This window comes from Pseudopipra pipra, chromosome 5 (genome assembly GCF_036250125.1).
Source record: "Pseudopipra pipra isolate bDixPip1 chromosome 5, bDixPip1.hap1, whole genome shotgun sequence".
NCBI lineage: Eukaryota > Metazoa > Chordata > Aves > Passeriformes > Pipridae > Pseudopipra > Pseudopipra pipra.
The window spans coordinates 32149824-32175671 of record NC_087553.1 but is presented as its reverse complement, the minus strand read 5'-3'; the positions used below and the strand labels follow the sequence as shown (position 1 = coordinate 32175671).

Sequence of the window (25848 nt, the reverse complement as noted above, 5' to 3'; positions counted from 1 at the left end):
AGTACTTCACTGCAGACATATATACATACTGTATACAATATACATATATCATTTCATAATTTATAGACCCATGAAATTATTTTTCCCCATGGGGCAAAAGAACAACCAAGGCTAAATAGCAGTCATTTTCTTCTGGTTTTATAATTCAAATTAGTCAAGTCACCAGTTATTTGACAGAGTACAAACCCCACAGTAAATGCTTCTGAGAGTTCAACCAGCCTCTTCAGGTGCTTTTAAAGGAAGCTTTTCTATTCTGTAACTTTATTTGAAATTATATGGATCAAGAGAACAAGGTAACTAGCCCACATCAGTGTTTCTTTAAAAGAAACGTCATGTTTGCTGTTTGTGGCTGTGTTTTAGGAGAGCCATCATAGCTTGAGGAAAATATATCTGTCCTGTTCTCAACCAACCATGATTAGTTATCACAAATCACAAGTGTCATGCATGTTGAGTTCCAAAATCAACAGACTGTCCGATAGAATGACAAGAATATGTCTTAATTTCGAACTGTTATGTTAGTTCACCAGATTCACAAACAGCAGAGGAATAAACTGGATTAAGTAGTGAATGCTCCAGAGAACATTCAGGTACTGAAAAGGAAGAAAGAACAGTGATAGGAGCTAAGGCAGAAAAGAAAATTTCAGCAGAGATTTTATTAAAAAATACAGAAGTAAAACAAATATCCAAATCTGGTTGATAAATAATCCTGAAAAACCTTAAAAAAAACCCTCTACAGATTTAAAACATATACATAGTCCACTAAGAAAGAAAAAGAAACAAGCAAAAGAATTTAATAGCTACATGGTTTTGTGTCTTCTAATGGAGACAAGAACAGGAAAAGACTACAAGAGTATTTGCAAATGCAAAATGCAAAGTACATTTGATCTAAAAGACAGCATTTACATAACTGTGTGTTATACAGTATTATAAACAATTGCATAATCAAAGGTCAGGCTGAAATATATAAGATCATTCTTTCACAAATAATCTGTGGCTAGAATGCTGCATAAAAATAATTGCACCCAAAATTTTTATAAGAAACTGCTTGTTTGCCATAAACAGTAGTACTTATGACTGAGCTGAAAATATGTAGCACCTGTTGGTAAAATTCAGAGTTTACCAAGAAAGTGAGGTGATGTCCGGCTATCTGAAGGTGGTTACTAAGAAAAAAAATGAAAAGTTATACAAGAAAAATTGACTGCACATTTCTGTGGCGTGAACTGCAATAGTATTTGCACAGGGAGCTTCTGTACCTAAGCTGAACTCCATTGATGTTAATGAGGTTCAGCCTGGGAAATGAGCTTTATCTATATACAGTCAGTTGCAGAATTGGATTAAAATATTCCCCCCATTTAAACTGTCCCATTTTTCAACATACATGTGAAGGTGCAGAAATTGGATGACTACCTAGTTTTGACTACGGATTTACAACACGTGTTCTGCAATTGCCATTTAAAAAAATAATACATAGACATGAGAAAATTAGATTTTTCCATTAAAAAATAAACCTAGAATCATCTAAGATTTGCATTTTTATTAAAAATAAAACCCAAATCAACGTACACTGAGAAGTCTTTCCTGACTTATATCTGCGTTCATAATGCATTACCTGATGGGGGACACTCATAGCATGCAAAGCTTGAGCATATGTGGACTTTCTTGTAGGGCAAGAATGTATTGTAGTTATGATCTAGATTTTTTATGATTTTGTGTATGATTCAAATAGATTCTTCAGAAGTATGAAGTTGATTTTGATTTTTCTAAATATGAAAAATTACTTTTGATGGGAATGAGATAAGCAGAATGCATCAGTTTTGCAGCTGAATTCACACAGATGCTTCAGATTTTAAGTGACTGAATTTTCATATTTGTGACTAGAAGTTTTCACACTACCTCTTCTTGCAATCATTACTAAAATGTTTAGAAGATATAGAATAACTCGCTATTTTTTTGTAAAATACTTGAGAGTATGTAACAGGACAAAGAAAACCTCTGGCATTTTTTGAGTTAGGTCTTATTTAATTTAGGTGTTTGAGTAATGTTGCCTTAGCACAAAGAACATTATTTTCACAACCCTTGCCCAAGTTTAAAAACCTGCATAGTGGACTTCCATAACAACTGCTATTCATCTAAGAAAATGTAGTTAGTGGCTTAGTTATATTCAAAGATCTTGTTAGGTTGAAATAAGAGTCCTGTAACAGTCAATGGAAATGATTTTAGAAAATATTACATTTTGATTGTGCTACACTTCATTAAATATATAAGCAGAATATCTGCTTGCCACGACTGTTTAAAATTTTCTTTTTTTTAATTTCTTCAGTTTTTATTACATTGATTTGATGTTTTTGCTTATAGCAAAATCCAATACAGAAACATATTCACCAATATAGTTAATTTTCAGCTTTTATTTGTCCTGTCTTCCCTGAAGTAACACTTGCTGATCTTCTAAGCATTCTTTCAATTTATCTTCAGCTGAAGTCAGACGGTGTTCCAAGGCTGAAACTGTCTGCATGAAGAGGACAGTAATTTCAACTGGTTTTCTATTACTCACACAGTAATATAAAAGTGTGCAACATAATAACATAAGAAAAGTAACTTTAACTCAGTAGGGGAAAAAAAAATCATAAAATGGCTTCTCCTTAGCTATTCCACTATTTATAACTGTATTTAAAAATTATGGCTTGGTATCCACGGAGATTGTCTAAAGGTTTCTAATTGTTTTCACAAAATATTTTCTCTGAGAGAGAGAAACACATACATGAATAATATAAATTACTCTGAAATACTATGTAAAAGTTGCATCCATATTTCAGTAGAAAAACAGTCATCACTGATGACCTCAAATGATTTTTTCCAAAAACCTAAAAGAAACTTTTAAGGCATCCCCAAAAAAAGGAAGTGAGAAAAAAATATACTATTAAAAGGCATTCTCTAAGAGACTATCTTCATCAGAAAAGGTAGTTTTTTGGACGCAGGCTGGTAGTTTCTTTTTAATCCAATTTAGCACACAAATAATTTTCAACTGATGACTTGACTCCATACTTCCAAAAACCTATTTTTTCAATTAACATATGTATTGCAAAAGAACACAGAACAAAAAAAAAACTCAGCTGCTCCCTTTTTAGTTGGCTTAATGTTAATATATTACAGACTACAGAGTAGTATCTTAAAACATGGGCTGACTAAATCTGTCATTACTAAAAAGTATTGAGCATTTGCAAACAAGTGACTCAGAGTCACTGAGACTAGTAGTTGTGCAGTTTCACTGACACTAGGAATTATTCCACTGCTTAGATTCCTACCTAAGCCAACACCTTGAGCACTACATTTGAAAAGGGATTTAATGGTACATTGGTAATTTACTTTGCTCATCCCCTGCTAGTACACGATTGTTCAGGTTGGAATCCGACAATGTCTGCTAAACAACTGGCTTCTGACAAATCTGTGCTAGATTTCACTACTGAAAAATAGTGATTCTGTCCCTCCAGAGTTAAAAGTGCAACAATCTTTATGGTTCTGTATCAGGAAGCTTTCACTTTAGCAAACACAATACATGCGATCGATATTTGCTGAAAGGAAAACACCAAAACAGTCACTTGACTATACAACTGTTCAAAATAACCTCACAGTCTTTACTGTTCTGATTTATTAACATAGTTCCTGGGGCTTTTTGCCCATTGACAGCATTGTCATTTTCCACTGCAATGTTATCCATTATTGCATACTTACTAGAGTTAACACATCCAGCTGTCCCACAATGTGCTCCAAAGCACTGTCCAGAGAGGGGGAGATGCCTGTTTGCTTGTCTTCATTATGCACAGCTGATCTGCTCTCATTCTCTGATTTCCTTTTTGAACTTCTTGCCAAGACTGAAGCAGGGGGCTGGTGCAGCGCTTCAGTTTTGCCATCACCCTTTAATACAGAAACACCATTTGAAGATTCAGCTGGCTTTATCCTCATTTAAGTAGAATCATCCAATAAGATAGGTAGAAAAGTCTGGCTTTTAATTTAAAAAAACCAAACATCTATTTACACATATATGCACACACACAAAGGCCTTCAGATTTGCTTTTTGTACGAGGTCCAATTCATAGCACTTCAATTTGCTCTAAGAGAGAATTCCAGCTGCGATGGATGAGGCAATAAGGGTAATTTCAGCAGTCTTTAGGTACATATTTCAGGTACATATGATTGAAGAACTACATGCTATACCACTAGAGTTTGAATTAAAGCTCAAATTAATATAATTGCTGAGGGGTGTCTTCTTCAAAAAGATAGCTCAGGTTGACAAAGGAATTCACTCAGAGCAGTCATATGGATGAAAAATTCGTATGTGATTAGAAGATCACAAGGGTTCCTTCCAACTTCATGGTATGAAACCTTTGTTTAGTATGAATTAACCCCTTACTTCAGCATAAAAGGTAGTTTTTAGTTGTTTATTCAGTGACATTACTTGTTGAGAAACTGATTCCTTCAGAAAATGGGAGAAGGAAACAACAGAAAAGACCTACACAATGCAAAGTTGAGAGAAATAACTTTGATGTATAAACATTACTCCAGGGTGACAGAGCATGAACTTTCCAATCACTTTGGTTTTGTCTGTGCCTTGAAGTTCTTAACGGCATTTTTGAGTCATAAAAGATTAAATCATCGCTAATTCATTAGAAGTTCCCTCACAACAACTTTACTTGATTTATTAATGACTTTCTGAAACTTCTTTTAAAACTTCTTCTACCTTCAGATAATTTTAGTTTATTTTTACACTAAAGTAAATTGAGGTAGTTAATATTTATTTCTAATTATATTACAAATATCCACATTTACAAAATAAATCTTTTAAATGTTTCTTCCCTCATCACTTTGGGCTTCCCTCAACAGATCCAAACTGCAACCATCACTTTGACAAGGAGGAAAGCTGTCAATTCAGTAAACAGAGTAAATGCTAAGCTAGTAAAAATCTCACCAAACACTTTTTTCTTACAGTAAAATTGATCAAAAATTCAATGTATTGGACAAATAGGCTGTGAAAGAATGCTTTGTATCTTGGTAAACTGCCACTAACATTGCAAGTCTTCTTGTAAAAGTCTTCTTGAGATTCTTCTGTTACATTCTCAAAGACTTCTGAGCAGTAGGCAACATGAAAATGCTTACAGAAGTAAGGTAAAGACCTTGATTTTGTTAAAACTCAAAGTATCAAACACAGACAAGCAAATAATGAACTGAATTCTAAACTTTCAAAATTTGTAAGAGGGAAATGAAATGAGACCACTTCAAATTTTCAACTTATCTAACTTGTGTCCAAACAGATTTCCTTTACTTTTGGATACCAATCAGTTCACGTCCAACACTTTCATTCAGCATAATATTTTATTTTTAAAAAGTTCTATTTATAGAAAGTTTTTTCTACCCACAGCCTATTCACATGAAGTGTTTCAAGAACTAGATTTTTTGCCTTTCCTTCAAATACCCCCTTTCTAAAGTACTTTAAATACTCTGAATACAATTTATAAACAACAATTCTATATGTTGCCAGCAATGTAGTAAAAAGTCTCATAATTCAAAAAAATAAACTATTCTGAGAAACATCAGAGCTATAGCTTATTTTGAGAGAATAAATTTTTATAAGGCAATCAATTTTAAACTGTTACTTCTGAGCAAAGCTAAGAAGAAAATTAAAATGTGCCCAGTGTTTCCATTCACAGCCCGTTAGTAATAACATGAAATCACATTTGGGCAACTTCATGCAAGTTACAAATAAGGAGAAGGAACAGATTTAATAAATCAATAGGAAGTCATTACCATGACATTACCAGCGGATGTTCAGCAGAAAATTAAATTTAGCTTATAAATGATGTCACAAACAGCAAGTCATAATTGCTCATCTTTGTTTTCTGTCAAGCAAAATAGCCAAAACTCTGTGGGTGGTACTTGATCAATTTGTGAAAAATCCTTACACATAACCTTATCACCTCTGCCTGTTCCCAAATGTTTTCCCATGAAACATTCACAGAGCAGATAGAAATAAACACTGCATCCCAGTCTCCCTTTGCTTCATGATGGTTAAGAATAGAATCTGAGTAAATTGCATCCATTTACATAAAGATGCCTGAGCAGTTTTATTTATAGAGATAAAAAATTCCCTCAAGTGAAAAAAAAAATACAAGCCTCTGTCACTCAATTGGATATCAACAGTCTTCAATCCTGTAAGAGCTACAAATTTGGAAAATACAGACAACAGCTTCCAAATGCATATCTAAATGATCTCATAATTAAGATCGGCTTATATGAAAAAGTGACATTGGTAAGCTTCCAAATGAATCACAAAAACTGGCGTGGTCTACTTTTTAAAAATAATCTTTTAAATTGTGAACACATGGTACATTTGTCTACCAATACTGAAACATTTCTGATACTGTGATTAAAACAACCACAAACAATTAGTCATAAGTAGGGCATGAAGCTCAAACAGACCAAAGAGCAAAGGCATAACAGAGTAGCCTCCCACCTTATCAGACCTTGATTTCCTGTGTCTTTTGGTTATTAGAAATCATGAGAAGTTTCTCAGAAGTAATAGTACTATCATCATCACTGCTTTTTTCCTCCTCTTGTGAACCTCCCCTCGAGCAAAAATGGTTCACTGTGGATATGCTAAATTTAACTGTTCGGGATTTGGCTTTTTCTCTGTTTTTGCTTGTTTGTTTGTTTTATTGTTTTTGTAGGCCATAATTATTCACAGATCACGTCTATTGCTTTGAAATTATTTTTTTCAGTCAATGAGTGGCTCACATAAAACAGTCTTTGGTCTATTAGGTTAACAGTAAATATGTTAAACCACTATTTGTTTTCCCTACTGAAGAAAACTTCCCTGTAGTTTCAGCTGATGACAGCACTCTTCATTTCTTCTCCTCTTGCACGCATATTAATCAGCACAGCAACAACCTGCCATGTGCCAACTGTGGTTTTCTGCTCCTGCTATCTGATGAGGTAATTCTGGTATCATTTATTTGCAAACTTTAGTTGAAGTTTTGCATTCAAGCAGTAAAATACAGATAAACTACTTGGTGCATGTAAAACAAAGTTCTACTAAGCATTTCTAGCTTGAGCAGTCCTCCTTCAGAACTTGTAACACGGAATTTTGCACTTAGTTAAAAGTCTTTCGTGTCATCTTATGCACCTGAGTCTTCTCCAGCTCTTAAAAGAATGCCTAAGCTAAACTCAAAAATTTAAAGCACTTAATGTAAGCGCATCACATCCAATCTGACTTGGAAATACCATGAGGCACCACTGAAGGCAGCACACCCTTCAGTTTAGAACCTGACCACCAGGAGCGGTATCAGGATACAAACTCACAGCCAACAAACCAAGCCAGACTATCAGACTGTAATCTTTAGCAAAACAGGCATTTTCACCTAAAAGGGAATAGCACTTCAAGTCTTGAAAACAACAAATTCAACCTGACGTTAACTGACTTTATATAGAGGCCACAAGGCCAGTGCAGTACAATGAAAACTAGTTGCTAACTTTGGTGGGGTTTTTTATATTATTATCTGTACAAAATTGACTGAAATCCTGATACACTTACAGTTATGGTCTGATTAATCAGATTCATTTATTTATTTCTATCAGGATTTCTATACTAGATTTAGCATTGCTGTGATGGCATGAAATAATAAACTCTTCTGTCCACAGGCATATCTCAAGATATCCTGAACAGATAGTTTTATGCAAAGAAATTATATCATACTTTACAACACCTCTTTCACACATATAATGAGAAACTGGCTACATGGTTTTCTTATGTCAGTTTTTTCCCAGAGTGCTGCTCATGGTCTGAGAAAACACTGTAAAACAGAGTACATTCAATGCACTTATTATTTTGCAATTCCACATATAAAGAATCTAGTACAGAACAAAAATATTTTCTCCATATTCCATTCATTTCAAGAAAACACAGAAAAAGAACCAAAAATAACCCTTGTTTGCTCCAAGTAATATGGAAAATATTTCTATTTCCCTAATGAAAACTCATAGAAGTGCACAAATATTTGAGTGCATCCAGTTAGAAATAAATAATATTTCTGAATTTTTTTTCTAAACTCTCAGATCATCAGTAATAAGCTTTACTTAAAACTAGGTAATTTTCTCTTTTTAGTTTGCTCATTGATGTTAATTTCTACCAATAATACTTCCTTGCCTCAGTTTAAGCTTTTAGAAAAAACCAAAGATTTCCCCCCACAAAACAAGCAATACTACCAAAAAATTAATAATTGATAATTCAAAACAAAACCCAAAAAAACAAACAAACAAAAGACCCAACCCAAAGCATGTCATGAACATACGACACAAACTAGACAGAAGTCATTGGCGGTTCAATTGCCAAAGGTAAGAATCCCCTGCCAGGAAGTCAATTCTAAATTAACAGTTCAGGAAGGCCATATTCAAACAGTTTCATAAATTATAAAATTTCTTGCACCACAGGTACTAAAAAATAGCAATATAGCCTATGGAAAAAAAGCAAAGTAAGGTAATAAATTGCTTTCAGTATATCTTCAGCCTCAGCAAGAAGCTTTGCAAAGCAAAGGACAAATAACATGAAACTATAGAAGCATTTCCACTACTTACAATTACAAAATAAAGTAGCCAGTTTTAATTTAGGCAAATTACTTTGGACTGCATGTGTACACACCCAAGGGAACATCTTATAGCTGAAATCAATGCAAAAGTTTCAAGTGATGGCTTCTTTTTACCCATATAGAGTCCTAATAAAAAATTATGTTACACACTCTTCTTGAACTTCTTACTCATTCTAGGACAGGGAAAAGCTAAAGGAGGGCAGGAGGACTACTTGTAACAGAAGCTGGAAACAGAATGAAACACTTACTAGAAATGAAGTAACAATAGAAAATTAAAAACTCTATTCAGACAAGGCCTCCTTTCTACTACTACAAATAGAATATTTTGCTATATTTTATATTACAAATGTTAATAAATAAAAACAGAAGTAAAAACAAACAACAACAACAAAAACACCAGACTTTTCCAGCATGTTGGCAAACTCCCTATACTTCAAGTAGCAGATTGTGGAGGTTCACAGAGGGCATCAACTACATGGGAGGAAGGAGGCAGGGTTTACTTCAGAGTGTGAAGGAGGGTACAGCATCCTCAGCAGGAACATATCTACTCAGAGGAATGACAGCCATTCCTCTGGATTGCTTGCTCATAACTCTTTTCTGTCCTCTTTCCCCCACTTAAGAAACTGATTTAAAGTCTTTAGACCAATTGCTAGCTAAATAGATCTAACTGAACTTTGCAAAGAAACAATACCTGGTAACAACACAATTTATTGTACAGAGTCTTCAATTATATATAAGGGACAGCTCTTCATCTATCTCATTCAAATGCCTGGCAAAGTCACCTAGTATATCCATACTCCAAATGAATTTACAATGAAGTTCAACAAACCCGGAGGAAATTCTCATTCTTGAAGGTATGTTTACTCCTAAGAAAAAAATAGAACAAAATCACATACTTTATAATATGCAATTGATTTCTCCTAGATAAGTGTCTCATAGTTAATCTGTTGGGGCAAAACTAACCTTGAAAAACTTATGCTGTATGTAAATTATAAGAGTTAAAGGAACATACTTCTGTCTTAAATCCCACCTCTCAAGAAGGATGAACAAAAAACTACTGAGGACAAAATCCTGAAGAGACAAGACACTTGCCAGGACAAGAAGAACTGAACAATGTGAGTAATGTTCTCCCAAGCTGTGCAGAGAGCTGAGAAGGGCTGCAGTCCCTGCACTCCAGTCTGCACAGAGCAGGGGTCTGGTGCTTCACAAAGCTGGGAGGCTGATGCCTGGTAGGCCCAGCCCAGAGCTGCCTGTGCTGCAGAGCCTCCCTCCATGCACTGACAGGTCCTACATTAGCAGAGCCCTCTGCTGTAGAAGGAGCACATGGGAGCTGTTTGCCAAACCACCCATAACTATATACTCATATACGTACCTCCACACAATTTACTTTCAAAGTTATAGGCAAAGCTAACAGAAACTCCCTTCTGCCAGCACAGCTGCGCCTGTACCAATGGTTTCTGCCAGGATAACAACCTCAGTGCTATAGTATGAATTTTCTTTTTTTTGGACTTCCTAACAACATAACAAAAGTTTACTGCATAGACAAACCTAGATTGCCTCCTGTTAGGGGATGCTGTGAGCTGTGATCTGGCAGCTTTGACTTCCCTTCAGAGCCGGGCTAACAACAGGCAAGTATACCACTTGACCAGGTGGCTATCCTGGTAACAATACCATTGGCTTTTTACTCCTTTTGCTTCTATGGAGCAAACAATCTCCTCCAATTCAAATTATTTACAAGAAAATACCAAAGAATAAAAAGTATTAGAAATTAAGTTAGCAATCCAGCATATTGGAGTCCAAAGTTAAATCCAACACCAGCACAGTTGCTTGAAGACTTTGCCAAAGAGACAGATGCTACTATTAGGGAAACAATAAAAGGAAGCCCAATATTTCATAGCTTGGAACTGAAATCCCGTGACTATAGCCATGAATAAAATATTTTACTACATAATAGTATGTAATAGAGTACTCTATGTAATACAGGAAACACTCAGCATTTGACCAAGGCTTTTGCTTGCCATTTCTTCGGCACTGAGGTCTGATGCTTTATTGAGCAACAGAACAGAAATTTTAAGATTCTTGAAATGCACCATGAATTTCAAACTGAAGTCCTCTTAAAGTTGCAGTCTCTCTACATCTTTTATGTTCTTAGAAAAAACTCCCTTATTCCTGTTAATATTATGATCTTTTTAAACTTCTGAAAGGAAGATTACTTTGGTATTTTATTGTAGCAGCCTGGTGGTAGCAAGAATCCATGGAACTGTGTGTCCATGCAAGATACAAGAGGATGTATTATTTCCCATACTCTAGTGAAAACTCTCTAGAGAAGGTTCTCTCAGTCTTCTACGTCCCTGCATCTTAAGGAAAATAATTGATAATAATAATGGACAACACTAATGTAAGTATTTTCTAGAGATCAATCAAGCTAAGCGTGTAACGCTTACAGATAAGATACTCCTGCTAAGAACTGCACCTCAGATTTCAAAATATGCTTGTGCTCCCCTGTGCTCATTCCCACAGGGCACTTTGTTGGAAAGAAAAGCACGTTTCTCTAAAGAGCTTGGTTGCATGGGTTAGGGTTGGATAAGGGATATAACTAAATTGAAAGAAAGATATGTATGGATATAAATACTTCACTAAAGTTTAATGAAGTCATTAACGAAACACTGCATTAAGTACTATCTGCTAGGGTACAGGTAAGAAATATAAACCCAACTATGCTAAAAGACCTATAAAACAGAATATCATACTGTTACGTCCCCTTTGTCAATTCATTTGACTAAGGCTGACTGTGCTTGCAACAGGATAGAAGAGCTAAATGACAAATGATCAACTGTACAGTATCAGTCGTGAGAGGCAGTGGTCTAGTCAAGATGTGGAGATGCCACACTCAGTGGGAAAAGGAAGAATATACAACCTGACGGTGTGCTGCACTCCGTACTTGACGTGAAAATGACAGTAAAATGGAAGCAGTTGGCACTATAATCCCAGATCAACAGCTGGCATTCCAGTCCTAAATGTCAAATTCCTGTTGGGGATTTAGAGACTTCACAGATAAAATATACTGTTGCTTTTTCAACTGTAAAAGGCAGAATAATACAAATGACCATAAATTAGAAGTGATGAAACACAGCTGGTTTGGATAATTGAAGGTCTTAGCAAAAACTCTACAGTCCTTAGAATTAGGAGAAATAAAAAGGACATTTTAGCTCGCTTTCCTAAGGAAACAATGTTGAGGCTATCATTTCTGTCTGCTTGTCCCCAGACCTCACTTACAGGTTTTGAACTTGTTGCAGATGTAAGAGGGTCTGGTGGAGGAAGAGAAATCCTAGAGGGAGCTGATTTCACATAAGGTCCTCGAGAACAGACTGCTGGCTAAAGGAGAGAAATCAGTAAGTAATGCCATGGGGAGAAAGGCTCTGGCATCAGTTTGCACGCTATTGGAGACCAGAGATGGCATGAGAGAAATAGAACTTATAATTACTTCAAAGTCAGAGAAAAGTTTCAAATAAAACCTTACAGTCAGCTATGAAACAGATTTATAGGAAGCAAGGTAAACACAATTTCTATAACTCAAGGATTTTTTGTACTTTACAAATATCAGAAACAAAAGAAGCCCCAACAATGGCATACTTATTAGCTAGAGGCATTGAAGAAATATGCATAATTTTTTTACAGTGGTTAATGAAGTATTTTTATCTTCCATTTCAGAAGATAATAAATGCTGTAATTGTATTTCTGGCAAAGTACTTTCTATTCCAACTGTAGAAAAAATACTATTAAGCAATTTACACTGTAGGTAAATACTTTTATATCCTGGATTATGCAGTTTGAACTCAATGGCTTTGAAATAACAAGTCAGGTAATGATACTGATTTTTAATATATCCTGTAAAAATGGAGAAAATACCAGGGGAGTGGGAAAGCTGAAATTCCATCAGTAATCAGAAAGGATAAACAGGATAATTGTGTGGTCACAGGTCACAGTCACCTTGAGAACTGTGTCAGGGAAAAAAACCTGAAAAGTTGATTTGGGACACATATAGCAAGTATTTAAGGCCTAATGTCAAACAAGTCAGTATGGTTCGAAGAAAAAAAAATAAAAAGAAATTGTCTGTCAAACTGAAGACCGCTCTAGTGAAATATTTAGTCAAACTGTTCCTGAAAAAGTACCTTTTTTTTTTTAAATCCATAATATGCACACTATAATTCTGTTAACACATTTTAGGTTTTAATGTAGTATGAAGTCAATTATCTAGCTAGTTTCTTTAAAAATAGTTAAATCAGAAACTAACTGCAGAATTATGCTGGCTTTAGTGATTCCACTGATATCTCGTCTTGTTTTAGTGCCATAGAAAACATATCAGCAATCTGGAAAATCAAGTTTACAGGCAACACAAAAAGGCATCCTGGAAACCACCGACACAGTCAGGGTTACTTGGCAATCTGACTTCATTCAGCTGTCAAAATGCAACCTGATGTACTCATACAAGACATCAGAGAAGAAGACACTCCAGAGTAATGCGCTATAAAAAGCAGAGGTGTTGAAAATATCTGCAATTACATAACATATAACTGAGCAAAATGATAAAACTTTGATGTGATCAGGTTATTGAGTGAAGAATTACAGTATCTTCTTACATGCAACTAGCTGAAACTACCAAGCAAATAGTACTGAACTGTTCCACTACACTAGTAAAAATTGCAAGTATGGACACCGAATTCCTGTCCTATGAGTTATGTAAGAAATGAGGAAACACCTATAAGAATGAAACATGTCTTGGAAGAGTAATCTTTTCAGTGAGGAACATTTGATATTGGTTTATCTTAGAATTGGTTAAGGATAAAGTAATTCTTTTAAATCTCCATGGCAAGATTTGTATTTCTTCACAAATAATACGCAATAGTTAACTTGGAGTTGTGCTGCTATGCCTTTGGGTGAAGTATCTGACATGCAGTGTGGAACTTGCATCTTGGCGCTCAGAAAGTACAATCTTCATGCAGCTAGAACATGCCAGAAGATAGCATCTCTCTATCCCTACCTCCCTTCTTTGCACCAATCCAAACTGCTACAACCAGAGTACCATACTGTGAGGGTATACAGAGAAAAAAAGAACAAAATCCAAATCAACCAACCAGCTTTTCAGAACAGTAATGCCATGTATCTTCACTGGTGGTGTCACTCATAGAGCTCCTCTTCTTTCTTTTTCCCCAAATACTATTTATTGCAAAATGCATAAGGGCAATAGAATCCAGTGTCTCTTCCAGAAGACCCTAATCACTAACCATAGGCTGTTTCTCATTTGCTTTCCTCTGATGTCATATACTTTCAATTTTTACTTTACAATGCTTCTAATTCAAGCAAAAGAATGGAGCTGCCTCCATTCAGCCTCTGCCTCTGATACCTGCTGTTAAGGTTACAGCCATGCAGACAGAAGAAAGCAAGCTGAATCCTCTTAGGCTGAAAAAACTCAGAACTGAATACAACACATCTACTGCCTGAACAAAAGGAAGTCATTACTACCACCTCAAAAATACCATTCGTATTTTTTCCATTGCATCTTAAGAAAGATGATGTTCAGCTGTGTCAAGCCTGTAACACACCAGTATGTGTTACTGCACAACCACGCTGGATACGTGGCTCCATGGACATCATCCAATTCAGTCGGGTTACAGCCAGCACTAATCTTCTCCTTAATCTCTAAATAATTTTTTCTCATTATTTCCTTTGTGTGCAATATTTGTGTTCAGATAGCTGAGCAGACCAGGGAATTGACTTGGATGGAATTAACCAAATAAAAACAGTTGTTAAGTTAAAATGACTTTAGCATTGTCCTACTTAATTTCTGACCCCAAAAGTGTTTTGATGGAAGATGCAAGCCAAGATACTTCTAGAGTTTTTCTATATCAAACACCTATCTGATGAAGGAACATTTTTGCTCTTGTTGCTGAATTTTATTTGAAAAGTCTCAGTCTCTCAGTCCTATGTAATTTTTGAATCTGACTCAGTGTTTCCATTATCTCACATCAAGCAAGTAACTACCTTTCTTACTGCAAACTAGATAGTAATGCAGCATGGCTTCAAAGAGAGATGTGTTGTATTGGAACAACTGATATATTTGGAAAACACTCAAACAAGCTTTTAGGCAGAAAGCACCCTCTGGGTTTAGATATTACTGTACTCTAAGTGATAAACAGAATCTGCTAGCACTTGTTCAAGCATTGTCATTTAGGAAAAAATAAGAAAATATTTAACTAGTATTAAAGTGCTTGCTTTTGTAAAAAACTTGCATTAACAATTTTGAATAACACATTGGTTTTATATATATATATAAATTTCATTTTATAGTCAAGTTTCTACCACACAGTTGTAAGCATGCTGCGCTGAACTTAGACTCCAGCAGCATTTAAGAACAAAGGATAATTCAAGGGCAGTAGTTTAGCTTTAATATCTTGTTTTCTGACATACTTCATCTGTAGCTCAGCTTTATTATGCTTTATTTCTTTATTATAAAGAAAAATAAAACCTTGAACCTTCTCTAAAAAAAGTCATGCATTATGAACTAAACTAAGCATTACCTTGTTTCTTAGTAATACAAAATGTGCAATCTTGGAATTATTAAAGTCCCATGAACACTAAGAAGTTCAAAACTTAACTTGTGTTACTGCATGAAAAAAAATTAAAACAGGTGCTTACAGGGTAACAGAGCTACTGAATGATTTCATTAACTTCCATTATGCTAAATGACTCAAAAATGGCATTTAGATCAGTACTAAATCATCATCTTGGTCAGCAGGAAACTTGTTACAGACTGACAATCCAAGTGACAGAAACACTTTTTTACAAGTGCTACAAGTAATTTCCTGTGTGAAAGGCTTGTTGCTGTTCCTGCATTCCTCAGGGGACACTTCTTCTCAGAGGATGTTACTCTTCCCCAGGAAGAGGAAGGAACCAGTTGTTATTGGATGTGTGGGCTGATAGCTGTCGGGCATTTTCTGCATGCTGCAGAATCAGCTGTGAGAACCACGAATACAGCTTAGATTTCCAGTCAGAGCAGAGGAGAACACTGCTTGAGCAGACAAGGTCAGAATGTACACATAATGTATCTCAGGAAACTGAAAGAGAAATAATATCTGAAACTTCCATCTCTTTAGTTCCCAGAAATGTGCTAATTTACTAAAAGAACAATTATACAGACATGGATCAATCTGAAAAGCATTCCTGAAGTACTGCACTGTTGCCATGAGTAAGATCCTATACAAAGTAAAATTTTGCAAGCTCTGAAAAGGCAGTTACCTCACAAAAACTCTGTGTGTGTGTGTGTGTAATATCTTCCTGTTAGGTCCCTCTCCTCCACTTCCTGTTCTATAGCAACTTAAGCTGTCTCCGTATGTGCTGTGACATTTTTACAGGGCGGGTCACCAGTAGCTAGTCCATGCCTATTCCAGTATCACCGAATTCAGGGTCACATTCCACTGGCTTTTTCTTAAGTTACAGTGATAATATATTATTCTAACTGCTTATTTCCAAAGTTCATTAAAAAACCAATCCACCAACTATTTGATTCTAAAATTATTAGGGAGACGGAACAGTGACATACAAAAAACCAGTACAATCTCATAAGGTACATTTCCTCAGGAAAGCAGGCTAAAAATAGTATAGGAAATATTCTTGCACTCTCTAGTGCCCAAATTCAGAATTCAGTCTCCAACGAAAACTTGACTTTCTCTCAAGCTCCAGTTCACTCAGAGAATATAATGAAGCCTATTAAGGAACATCAGGATATGTATTATTAGTTAATTATGCAGAGGCACAACATATTTCCTGCTCTCTCCTTGTAAACCAGCAATTACATGCTGTGTTGGAATAGCAACACTGCAAAATGCAAGGACCATTTGGATCATACTCCTCTTTTATTACGTATGTTGAGTTCACCTTCAAGTATCTGATCTTTAAGCTTTATTTGATGTTAGTGGTATCAAAGATTGCTTTTAAGATTAAGTAAACAAATCTTTTTAAAAATGCCTGTGCCTCTACAGCGGCTCAAAATGCAAGTTTAGAAGTTCACTGTTCAATATACAAAACACTTTGTCTTTTTGGCACTTATGACCGAAGATGAGTCATTTTGTTCACATACACCATACCTTCTTTGGAAGGCTCTTCGCTGGGCAACAGAAAAAGCTGAGCTGTCTCTACTGCCTCATGGTTGTTCCAGATGGATTAGGTGCAGCCTTTGGGAGACTTCCCTGAGAGCAGCTGAACATGTTCAGCTGCACAGTTGTGGGGAGCAGGCAGCCTATCCTCCCCCACCAGTCCCACATACTGTACCTGTGTAGCATGCAAAGAGTAGAAAGGTCTGTCTAGAGTGTGCTGTAAGCCAAGATAACACTAAAAATTGCCTGTCTAAAAGCAAGATGGGACAGAGAGAAAGATTCATTTGCAAAGACACAAAAGCACAATTCTTATTTTTATTCTGCTGCACCAAACACTTCTGAGTTCCTCTATTTACAGTATTTATTCTATGTTTGTATAAGACTTCACATGAAAGATTCAGAGCTGGTTTGAGAGTTTTCTGGTATGCTCATCTATGGAGAAGGTGCAGACTACTTGACTTCAAAACTTAGGAAACAGTGTGAAAAGATCCTGTTTCTCCAAATTTCATTCTGGTTTGTAATTGGGAGTTCAGGGAGTTGACAGTTTGTTCAAATATAGATTTACCGGTAACCAGAAGAATGGCAGCATATGAAAAAATCCACAGCTATTAAGGGAGTGGCCTTTCTTATTTCTCTCTCTGGGAGCAAGGAACGTAAGGTGATGGAAGAGGCTGGGAACTGTCAATTTTTATCAAAGCCCCTTTGCCGCTGGGATCAATCCTCAATGCAGAGCTCATTCTAATTGGCAATTGAGTTCTGGATAAGGAACAAAATCAGGACATTTCTCTTTTTCTTCAATGGCAATGATTCCAGTCACCCTTTCAAAGGGAATAGTGCTGGAATTTTTCTTATGTAGAGAAAAATGTACGAATATCATGCAATGATCAGAGTTTAAGTGAAAGGCTAAATGTCTGAGGTCCCAAGAAAACTTGATATCCACGGACTACAGAAAGTTGTTGGGCTTTCGGATGAACTATAACAAGCAGTAAAGGCATCTACTCTGCACTGTGAAGTGACATATGGGTTTTGTTCTACTGGTTGTTCCCTTCTGAACTGGATTTGGGAGGAGATGATTTACGTATAAAATTGCTATTATTTCCTTTCTTCCTTTTCTCCTCCTCTTAACCTCACTGAAGACAGTTGGTGTTTATTTCCATGTAAGTCTGAAGCCAGGAAAGGATGTAAATCAGAATAAATTTGACATTGCATAATAAGGAGAATATTCAGCATTTTTAGCTTTTAAAAATAGCATTTAAGATATAATTTCTATTGTCATCCTCTCCTACAGGATTCTGGAGTTGTAATAAGCCATGCAAGGAAGAGACATTACTCCAAGATCTTTTCAAAGTAAGTTTCCATGAGGCAGAACAGTTAACTAAGCCTTCACTGTATACATGGAAGAATAGATGCAAATTTTGCATTAATAATTGCTGTCTTTCCAAATATAGAGGGTATCTTTTAGGTTGTGGGGTTTGGGTTTTTCTGTATTTAAAATAAACACAGAGAACAGTGTGTCAAAAAAACCCTAAACCCTGAAATACATACTGCAAAAGCAACATGTATAGGACAAATGGAGAGTACAGATACTTCTACTTTTTGCATCAAGACACCTACTATAAATACAGTACAGATAAACCTTTTATTCTAAAATTTAGTATGTTCTTTTTGATCCAAACAGAAACAATCCTTATCTTTCTTCACTCAGTAATTAATCCAGTCTTAACTTTGTAGAAGTTGTACTGTAAACAAAAAATAAGCATGTCATGTTTTCAGTGTTAAACAGCACTGGAAGAGAAAGAACAGCAAACATCTCCCAGCCAGCACAGACATTCTGACTTCCAGATTACAGTACATTGCTTTGCTTCCTCCAAATCCTGTTTACATGAGCAAGGTCAGGGGATGGAACATTAAAGAGCCTCTACAGTGATTTCCTGCTGCTGTCAGTAAAAACTACAGACATCATCAACTTTCCCTTGTTCCCAACAGCTTATCAGGGACTGGAGGTTACCAATGTATTGCCTTACAGAATTGAAAAAACCCAAGCTCCCTCAAGACTAAAACCAAAATTGGAGGATGAAACAGGAGGAAACAGTCCCAAAGGGAAACAAAACTTCCAATTTTTCCTTTTCAATAGTTCCGAAATTAAGCTTAAGTTGCTTGAAACACAAAGAAGAAGGGGTGGGAGAGAGGCAGTAATGCTTTCAGTCTTCAATGAAACAAAAAGGAGAAAGAAACACCACCCCCAGACCCCAAACCTTGACTCCAATTCAGTGAACATTTTCAGAGTGCAAAAGGCTAGAATACGCATGATTTCTAGTAACTGCAACATATTAAGAGTCTTACCACAGGAGAAGTCAGGGCATTGCACAAATACTAGTTACCTAAGCATCCATGGCTCATTTTTACACTGGTTTCAGGAATACACAGGAGAAGTGAAAAGGTTTTTTCATCATGTTCAGAAAGATTTGGCCTTAGAACTAAGCTAGAACACAAGCTGAAAAGATAAGCTGTTTACAATGCAGGTAGTTCAATAATTTAATTGTTTTCTAGCAAAATCTCTATGAGAACATTCGTATCTGCATATCTTAGCTTAATCTTTGAAGCAAGAAAATACAACTAAATTTAAAAAAACATGTAAGCAGGCATTTCAAGTGGGGAAGCTGTGATGAATTGTTGGTTTTGATGAAGCAAGAAATTAAAATTCCTTAAAAAGAGGAGGAGGAGTGGGAGGAAGAGATAATACCAGTAATTTTTTCATACAGCTACAGCTCAAAAATATAAATGGACTGCTAAGAAAATATCTAAACATATGTTTTAAATTCATGATAAAGAATCAAGAGTATTAAATTTTTAAATACTTGTTTTACAAGTCTTCTCCAGGCAGACTATTGTAAAGAATAGATGACAGTGATACTTCACTGCACCTTAAACGTATGGAGTTGTGCGTCCTGTTTTGGTCTTCTTCATCCCAGATAGACATTGTCATCCTGGAGCAAGTCCAGTGGAGGGTGAAGAAGATGGTGAAGGGGCTGGAACACATGATATACAAGCAGAGGCAGATAACCAGGTTTGTTCAGCCTCAAGGAAGAAAGGATACATGGAGATCTTGCTGCCATCCCAAATATCTAATGGGTGGATAGAAAGAAGACAGATATAGGTACTTATTAGAGGACCACTGTGAATTACAGGTAACAGACATGTTGGAAAATAGGATATTCTATCTACATATTATGAAAAAAAAATATTGTCATCAATCAAACACTAGAGCAAGCTGCCCAGAAAGATGGTGGAATCTCCATTCTTGCACATTATTAACATATGAACTGGACGAGGCTTTCAAGAACCTGATCCAAGTTGGCCTTGCTTCAAGGGAAAGGTTAGATGAAAGGACTCCAGGCATACCTCTCAATCTATACTACTCTATCATTTTCATTAACAAATCTTTACTGAAGGGAAGAAAAGTAATACCTTTTTGCTCTGTCACAAGTCATCTTAGGGGCAATAGCAGCATATTTCCCATAAAGCGGTAGGACAGAACATAATTCCAGCTGAAGAAAAGATTCTCAATAAGAAGAGCACTTTCTCTTATTTCCGGGATTGAGACTAGATTGAGACGTATGGACATTTGCCCGCTTACTGGCAGAAATTTTGATAGCTATTCAATGAAACATTGCAAGGTTTTGTATAGGCTTCCAATCTTCCTGAAGACATCTCAGGGAGCTCAACAAAGAACCTACAAAAGCTTCAGTGTTGTTACTTATTCCAGAGAAACTGGGAGTCTTTAAATACTTTGAGACTATGATCTAATAAAGGCTGTCTCTCTCTTCTTCAGTAGAAAAATTAAATATGTTGATTAGCTATTTCCAGTGGTCTAGAGACTTGCCAATGTATTTTTAAGACCCTGCTGCATTACATGCATGATAAATACATTGAACAAGAACTCCTAAAGATATCTAAGGGCAGAGTGCATTTTTCTCACTGCAAATATTAGAAGGGCAGAAGAACTCCTTAAGCCAGAGCAAAACACTTCAAAAAGAATAAGTAGGTATAGACAGAACATTTATAAATTAACCTGTCAACCTGATCAAAGGCTTTCAGTCATTTGAACAGTGTTCTTTCAGTAGAAGTAGGACCAAAAAGCCATAAACAGCTTTAAAATGGGTCTTGGCATGTTTGCTGGGAAAAAAAAAACCTGCAGAATGATTGCCTTTGATAATCAGTAGAAAAAGAGCAACCCACTGGGGTTGGAATCAGAGAGAGGCATGAATTAGGGAAGATGGTGAATTAGACTACCATCTGGCAACCTCAAGTTAGAGAAGGATTAAAAAAAATACACAAATAATGCACAAAAGCAATATCATTCAAGTGAGGACAAACTGTATCAAGAGGAAATCTGGCAGTGAAGGTGTGATTGGACGAAATCCAGCATGTGTCCTTCCCCCTTGTTTCTTATGAAGAACACATCAAGCCTCTATAGATGGGGCCTCCATACATTAGGAAAATTGAACCAGCTTCAGATGAAAAGGTCCAAGTCACTGAGATCCGGAACCCTTTAGAAACAAGACACAGAGGTCTAGATGGCTGGTCTGATTAAGAAACAGGTGATTATTCCACAAACAGCAGACACTGGTAATGCAGCAGACAGACATTGGACAGAAAGATGACACTAAAAGATGAGTTGGCATTAGAAAGCAGGGAGGACCAGGTAGGTTGGCAAAGATGGAGAAAGTGTTAATGACTATGGGAGAGGAAGGATACTAGTGGCAAGGAAAACATGCAAATGATTCCTGAATTTGTGTCAATAGTGGTGTGAAACAGGACAGTTGTCTTTAAGGCTGCAGTCCCTGTAACAAAGATACAGAAATATTTCTAGATGGAAAAAGATGCAGACGGTGATGTTGAAATGAAGAAAGGTGAGAATCAATGATGAACAGTAGATTCATCATTGTTTCCCAATATTGGGAAAAAAAAAAGGTAATGATTATTGACACAGTCAAAAGCATTTAGAAGCAACATTTTTATAATGAAGATTGTAAAGCCAGATAGACAGCAGTCAAAACAATGTATCTATTTGGTCAACATATTCCTACAATGAGTTCTGGGCAAAGTTTTGTAAATTGCTTTCATATTAAAAGAATTGATGGAGACTAAGTAATTGACAGATTTTATATTTATGTAATAAAGAATTACAGTATAACTATACATATGAATTCTGTGATGAGCAGTAAGTAATGAACAGAGTATTTAAAAGTGATAGGTAGTCAATAAATTATACGCACCACAATCCACTACCAGTCAAGCCTACTAGATGTCTGTAAGTCTACAAATTACTTTTGACATACGTTATCTTAAAGAACCTCATGTCCATTGTGAAAACACAACAAAACAAATGCTAATTAAAATACATTATCACTTCTCAAATATAAATTATTATATGATTAGTTGTTTTGAAGTAAAGGTTTGTCATCAACCTCTGTATCATGAACTTAAAGAATTTTATATAGTACCTTCACAACATACCTTTCACAAAGCATTCATGACAAAACAGAACAGCAGAAACCACACCTGCTGCCTATTCATATGTATTAACCCTTCAACCACACAAACTCTTTTTATGGTAACTAAAATTGCTTAAGATACAGTTTATACCTTCACAGGTCCAGATTCAGAGCTAAAAGAAAAATTCTCATTTTAACCTAATTCTAGAACAGCATGTCTTTCAGATTTCATACCAGGAGAGCATATTTGTCCTCCTACGAAACCACCGCTAAAACATTGCCTTCCTTTCCTCCCACGTGCCATACCAATGTCATACGTACAGCTAACACTAGAAGGCTCTAATCATATCATTCTGTCTTAAAATGTCTTACTTTTTTTCCTCCTAGAGAACTATTAAATGCCTTAAAAGGAAAAAAATTAAAGCAGCACTTCTGGAATTGTATCAGTGAGACAGTTATTCTTTAGATTTCCCGTTATTTGCAGATAAAAACAGAGTTACAAAAAGTGTTTGAGAATAAACCACAAATTTTAACAGTAATATTTAGATGTAATTAGCATGGGCTTATAAATAGAATTTCTGTCTATATGGGGTAAAATTACAGTATAACATGAAAGCTTTGCTATTACACCATCTTCTGGTTAGGCTTGGGAACTGTGACAGAAAGCTTAAGTTGAGACTTTAGGATACTGAGCTCTGAGCACTCGACAATTGTTAAAAGAAATATTTTATTCATATGGACAGAAAGAGCACATTTCTGATAACAGTTGTATCATATCTTAATTTTTTTAAAGCAACTTACCAGAGTACTGAAAGATGAAGAGGTTCTAATCTCTATGACAGGTGGATCAGGTGTTTGCATATCAGTTACATCATATGTAGGGTCAACCTGTTGAAAATGAATTATGCTATTATTTCAGCATCAGCAGAGAAAGGGAAATAAGAATGAAATAAAAAGTGAGCACACAGTTAACAATCCAGGTCAGTCAGTTCTCACATTCAGGTTCCTCAAGTCATCTGCAACAAACGGACTGTTGACATGCTTACTTGTTGTGTCCCAACTTTGATTGCCAAAATAACTTGAAAAACACTGTTGTGGAAACCAGGTAGGAGATCACACTGAAATCTCTGATAAGTTAACTACCCAAATACAAATCACACTCTTACTGAAAATACAGGAAAAACTGCTTTATACTGAGACAATGTCAGAGGCTGATTGATCAGACATCTCATCACAACATCTGCAATTTTGCTTTTAATATCACAGTTGGACTACTTGCTTATTGTTGGTTATAGAACTTACTCTGTAGCTTTAGCAATATTTTACTGATGTCCTTTCCTGAAAGAGAAGCATTGACAAAATATCAGATAATATAAAGTTTGAGAAAGCTGCTGCTTTCATTTATCTTACGGTTTCACCTAAGGATCAGAATAACCTCCCTATAAAAATTTGTGCATATTTTCCCTACCATTATATTATCTAGGTGTGTCACAGCCTAAGACGTTTGCCTTCACAGTATGACTTATAGAAGTACTATTCTCATTATTTTATAAACTGTCAAATTTCACAGAAAGACTAGATGACTTTCAAATTGTCAAGAAGCCTAATGTAATAATGAGAAATGAACTTTTTTCTTTTCAACTTTTTATCAGCTATCCAACAGCAGCCTTATCAGAAAGAGCATTAATTCCAAACAACCTACTGAAAGTGGAAAAAATAAACAAACCCCTCAAAACTCACACTGGCCTAGTGACAGGGTTGTATTTTAGTCACTGAAAGTTTCTTAGATACAAGGGTCATTTTATTTTGCCTTTTCAAGAGGGAGATCCTACCATTTCACCTGAAGATGGTCAAAATTCTGTCTCAGCCAGAGCTGCTCCCTCAGTAACTGCTTCAGCGCTATTTCCACAAGTTAGAATCCCTGATGCTAGGGTCCACACGTTGGCATACAGACCTTTAGGTCAGAGACATGTTTGTTAAGTAGCAAGGATGCAATCTTAAATCCAGAATTAGTAGCCAGGGAAGGAGGGCAATAACATCTTGTAGTGCCTGAAGACCTTTCATTCAGTTCATTTGGATTTCCATAAGTTACACGCAGAAATTTAGCTTAAAATTAATAGAAGCAAGATATTTCTCAGTAAGTGTAAGTGGAGGAAGAAGACAAACAAAGTTTACTAGCAAGCTAGAAGGTAAAGAAATATTTAAATACAGATATTATCAGATTATTCAAGGTGAGAGAGATTCTCACGCTTTGCAGCACTTACAAATCAGAGATGACAAGCCTTCCTTAAGGGGAGATCTTAATTCTGTTTTTAAGCTTGTTCACTTTTCTGACTAGCTTTTTCTTTCATTCAGTTTCAACAAGCCATTCTTCATTCATGAACTCTTTTTTTCTGTCTTCAGATTATATTTGCATCAATCAAGAATGAGCAGGGACTCAGGGACAATCAAGAAAACCCATACTGCTACAGGGCCATCACAAGCTGCATACTTAAAATTCTCCCTCATTTGTAGATATTAGGATCTTCTCCCTCATATACAGATATTAGGATCAAGTCCTGCTTTCTTCCAATTTTCTCAAATAGATTTGGAAGAAATAAAGGGATAAAGGAGAATGAAAGCATCTTCTCAACAGAAATATGATCAAACATAGTCTCCTCTGAATATGGTATTGATTACCACTTTATCAGTGCTAAAGCAAAGAAGAGAGGAACCACAAATTTTACTTTTTTCCCCTCCATATGTGACATGCCTATTGAGATTAAACAGGCAACTGTCCCAAAGAGCTTACATTTATTCAGTGCCTAGGGTCATTTGCTTCTGACATTCATTGGTAGACTGATATATAAGTATTTTCATTATCATCTTTTAATATGATAATACAATTATCACATTTTGATCCATAGCACAAGAAAATATATTTGAAGGAAGGTTTCTATAAATCCTTCCATGCATTAGAAAAATGAAGTCAAAAAAATTAAAAGAGGAAGTTCTCACACAAAATATTTCCTAGGAAAGTGATGTGAAATAGTCTCTCCAAACATACCAAGAGAAAATTAGCATTCAATTTCATTAAACACCGGTTTTGTTCTAGACTGGAGCCCTCAAGCCAAGCGAGCCACATATTCTTTTTTCTACTGCCACCTAGTGTATATTTGGATTTCCTTCATCTAGGAAAATATTTACAACTGAAATTACACTGAAGATTTTTCATGGCTAGGCTTCGCGAATGAAGATTTGGGAAGGCTCTAACTGAAGATTTTAAGATAAAAAAAAACAACTATATCAACAGAAGCTATTTATGCTCAAGATATAAACTCCGTGTACCTTAATATTGTTCAAATCTCAAAGCTATTGTTCAAATCTCAAAGTTTTGAAAGGAAACTTTTTTTTTTCTACCTTCCATTTATTTTAAAGAGGTTTCTAGATTATAAGAGGTAAATTATGTACAAATATGACAAATTCATAAATAGAACTGTCACCTAGTGGAATGCATTTTTTAGTATTTTTCACTAAAACTGCATTACTGTTTAAACATACTGTTTTCAAATAACTCCAAAAAAT

At 35.7% G+C, this 25848-nt stretch overlaps 1 protein-coding gene across 2 annotated transcripts in view; it reads right to left on the bottom strand.

The window, feature by feature from the left end:
• Window positions 1-2385: 2385 nt before the first annotated feature.
• Window positions 2386-25848, bottom strand: part of POC1B (POC1 centriolar protein B) — a 43698-nt gene continuing 20235 nt past the window's right edge. The window contains exons 10-12 of one of the 2 annotated variants that reach the window (XM_064655488.1): window positions 23086-23172; window positions 3730-3912; window positions 2386-2506 (exon numbers count right to left, since the gene is read on the bottom strand). In XM_064655488.1, the coding sequence (XP_064511558.1) occupies window positions 2405-2506; window positions 3730-3912; window positions 23086-23172 (372 nt within the window). In that variant the 3' untranslated portion in view covers window positions 2386-2404. Of the gene's footprint in view, window positions 2507-3729; window positions 3913-19710; window positions 19912-23085; window positions 23173-25848 lie in introns of those variants that run through there. The other variant, XM_064655491.1, reaches the window with a different exon arrangement.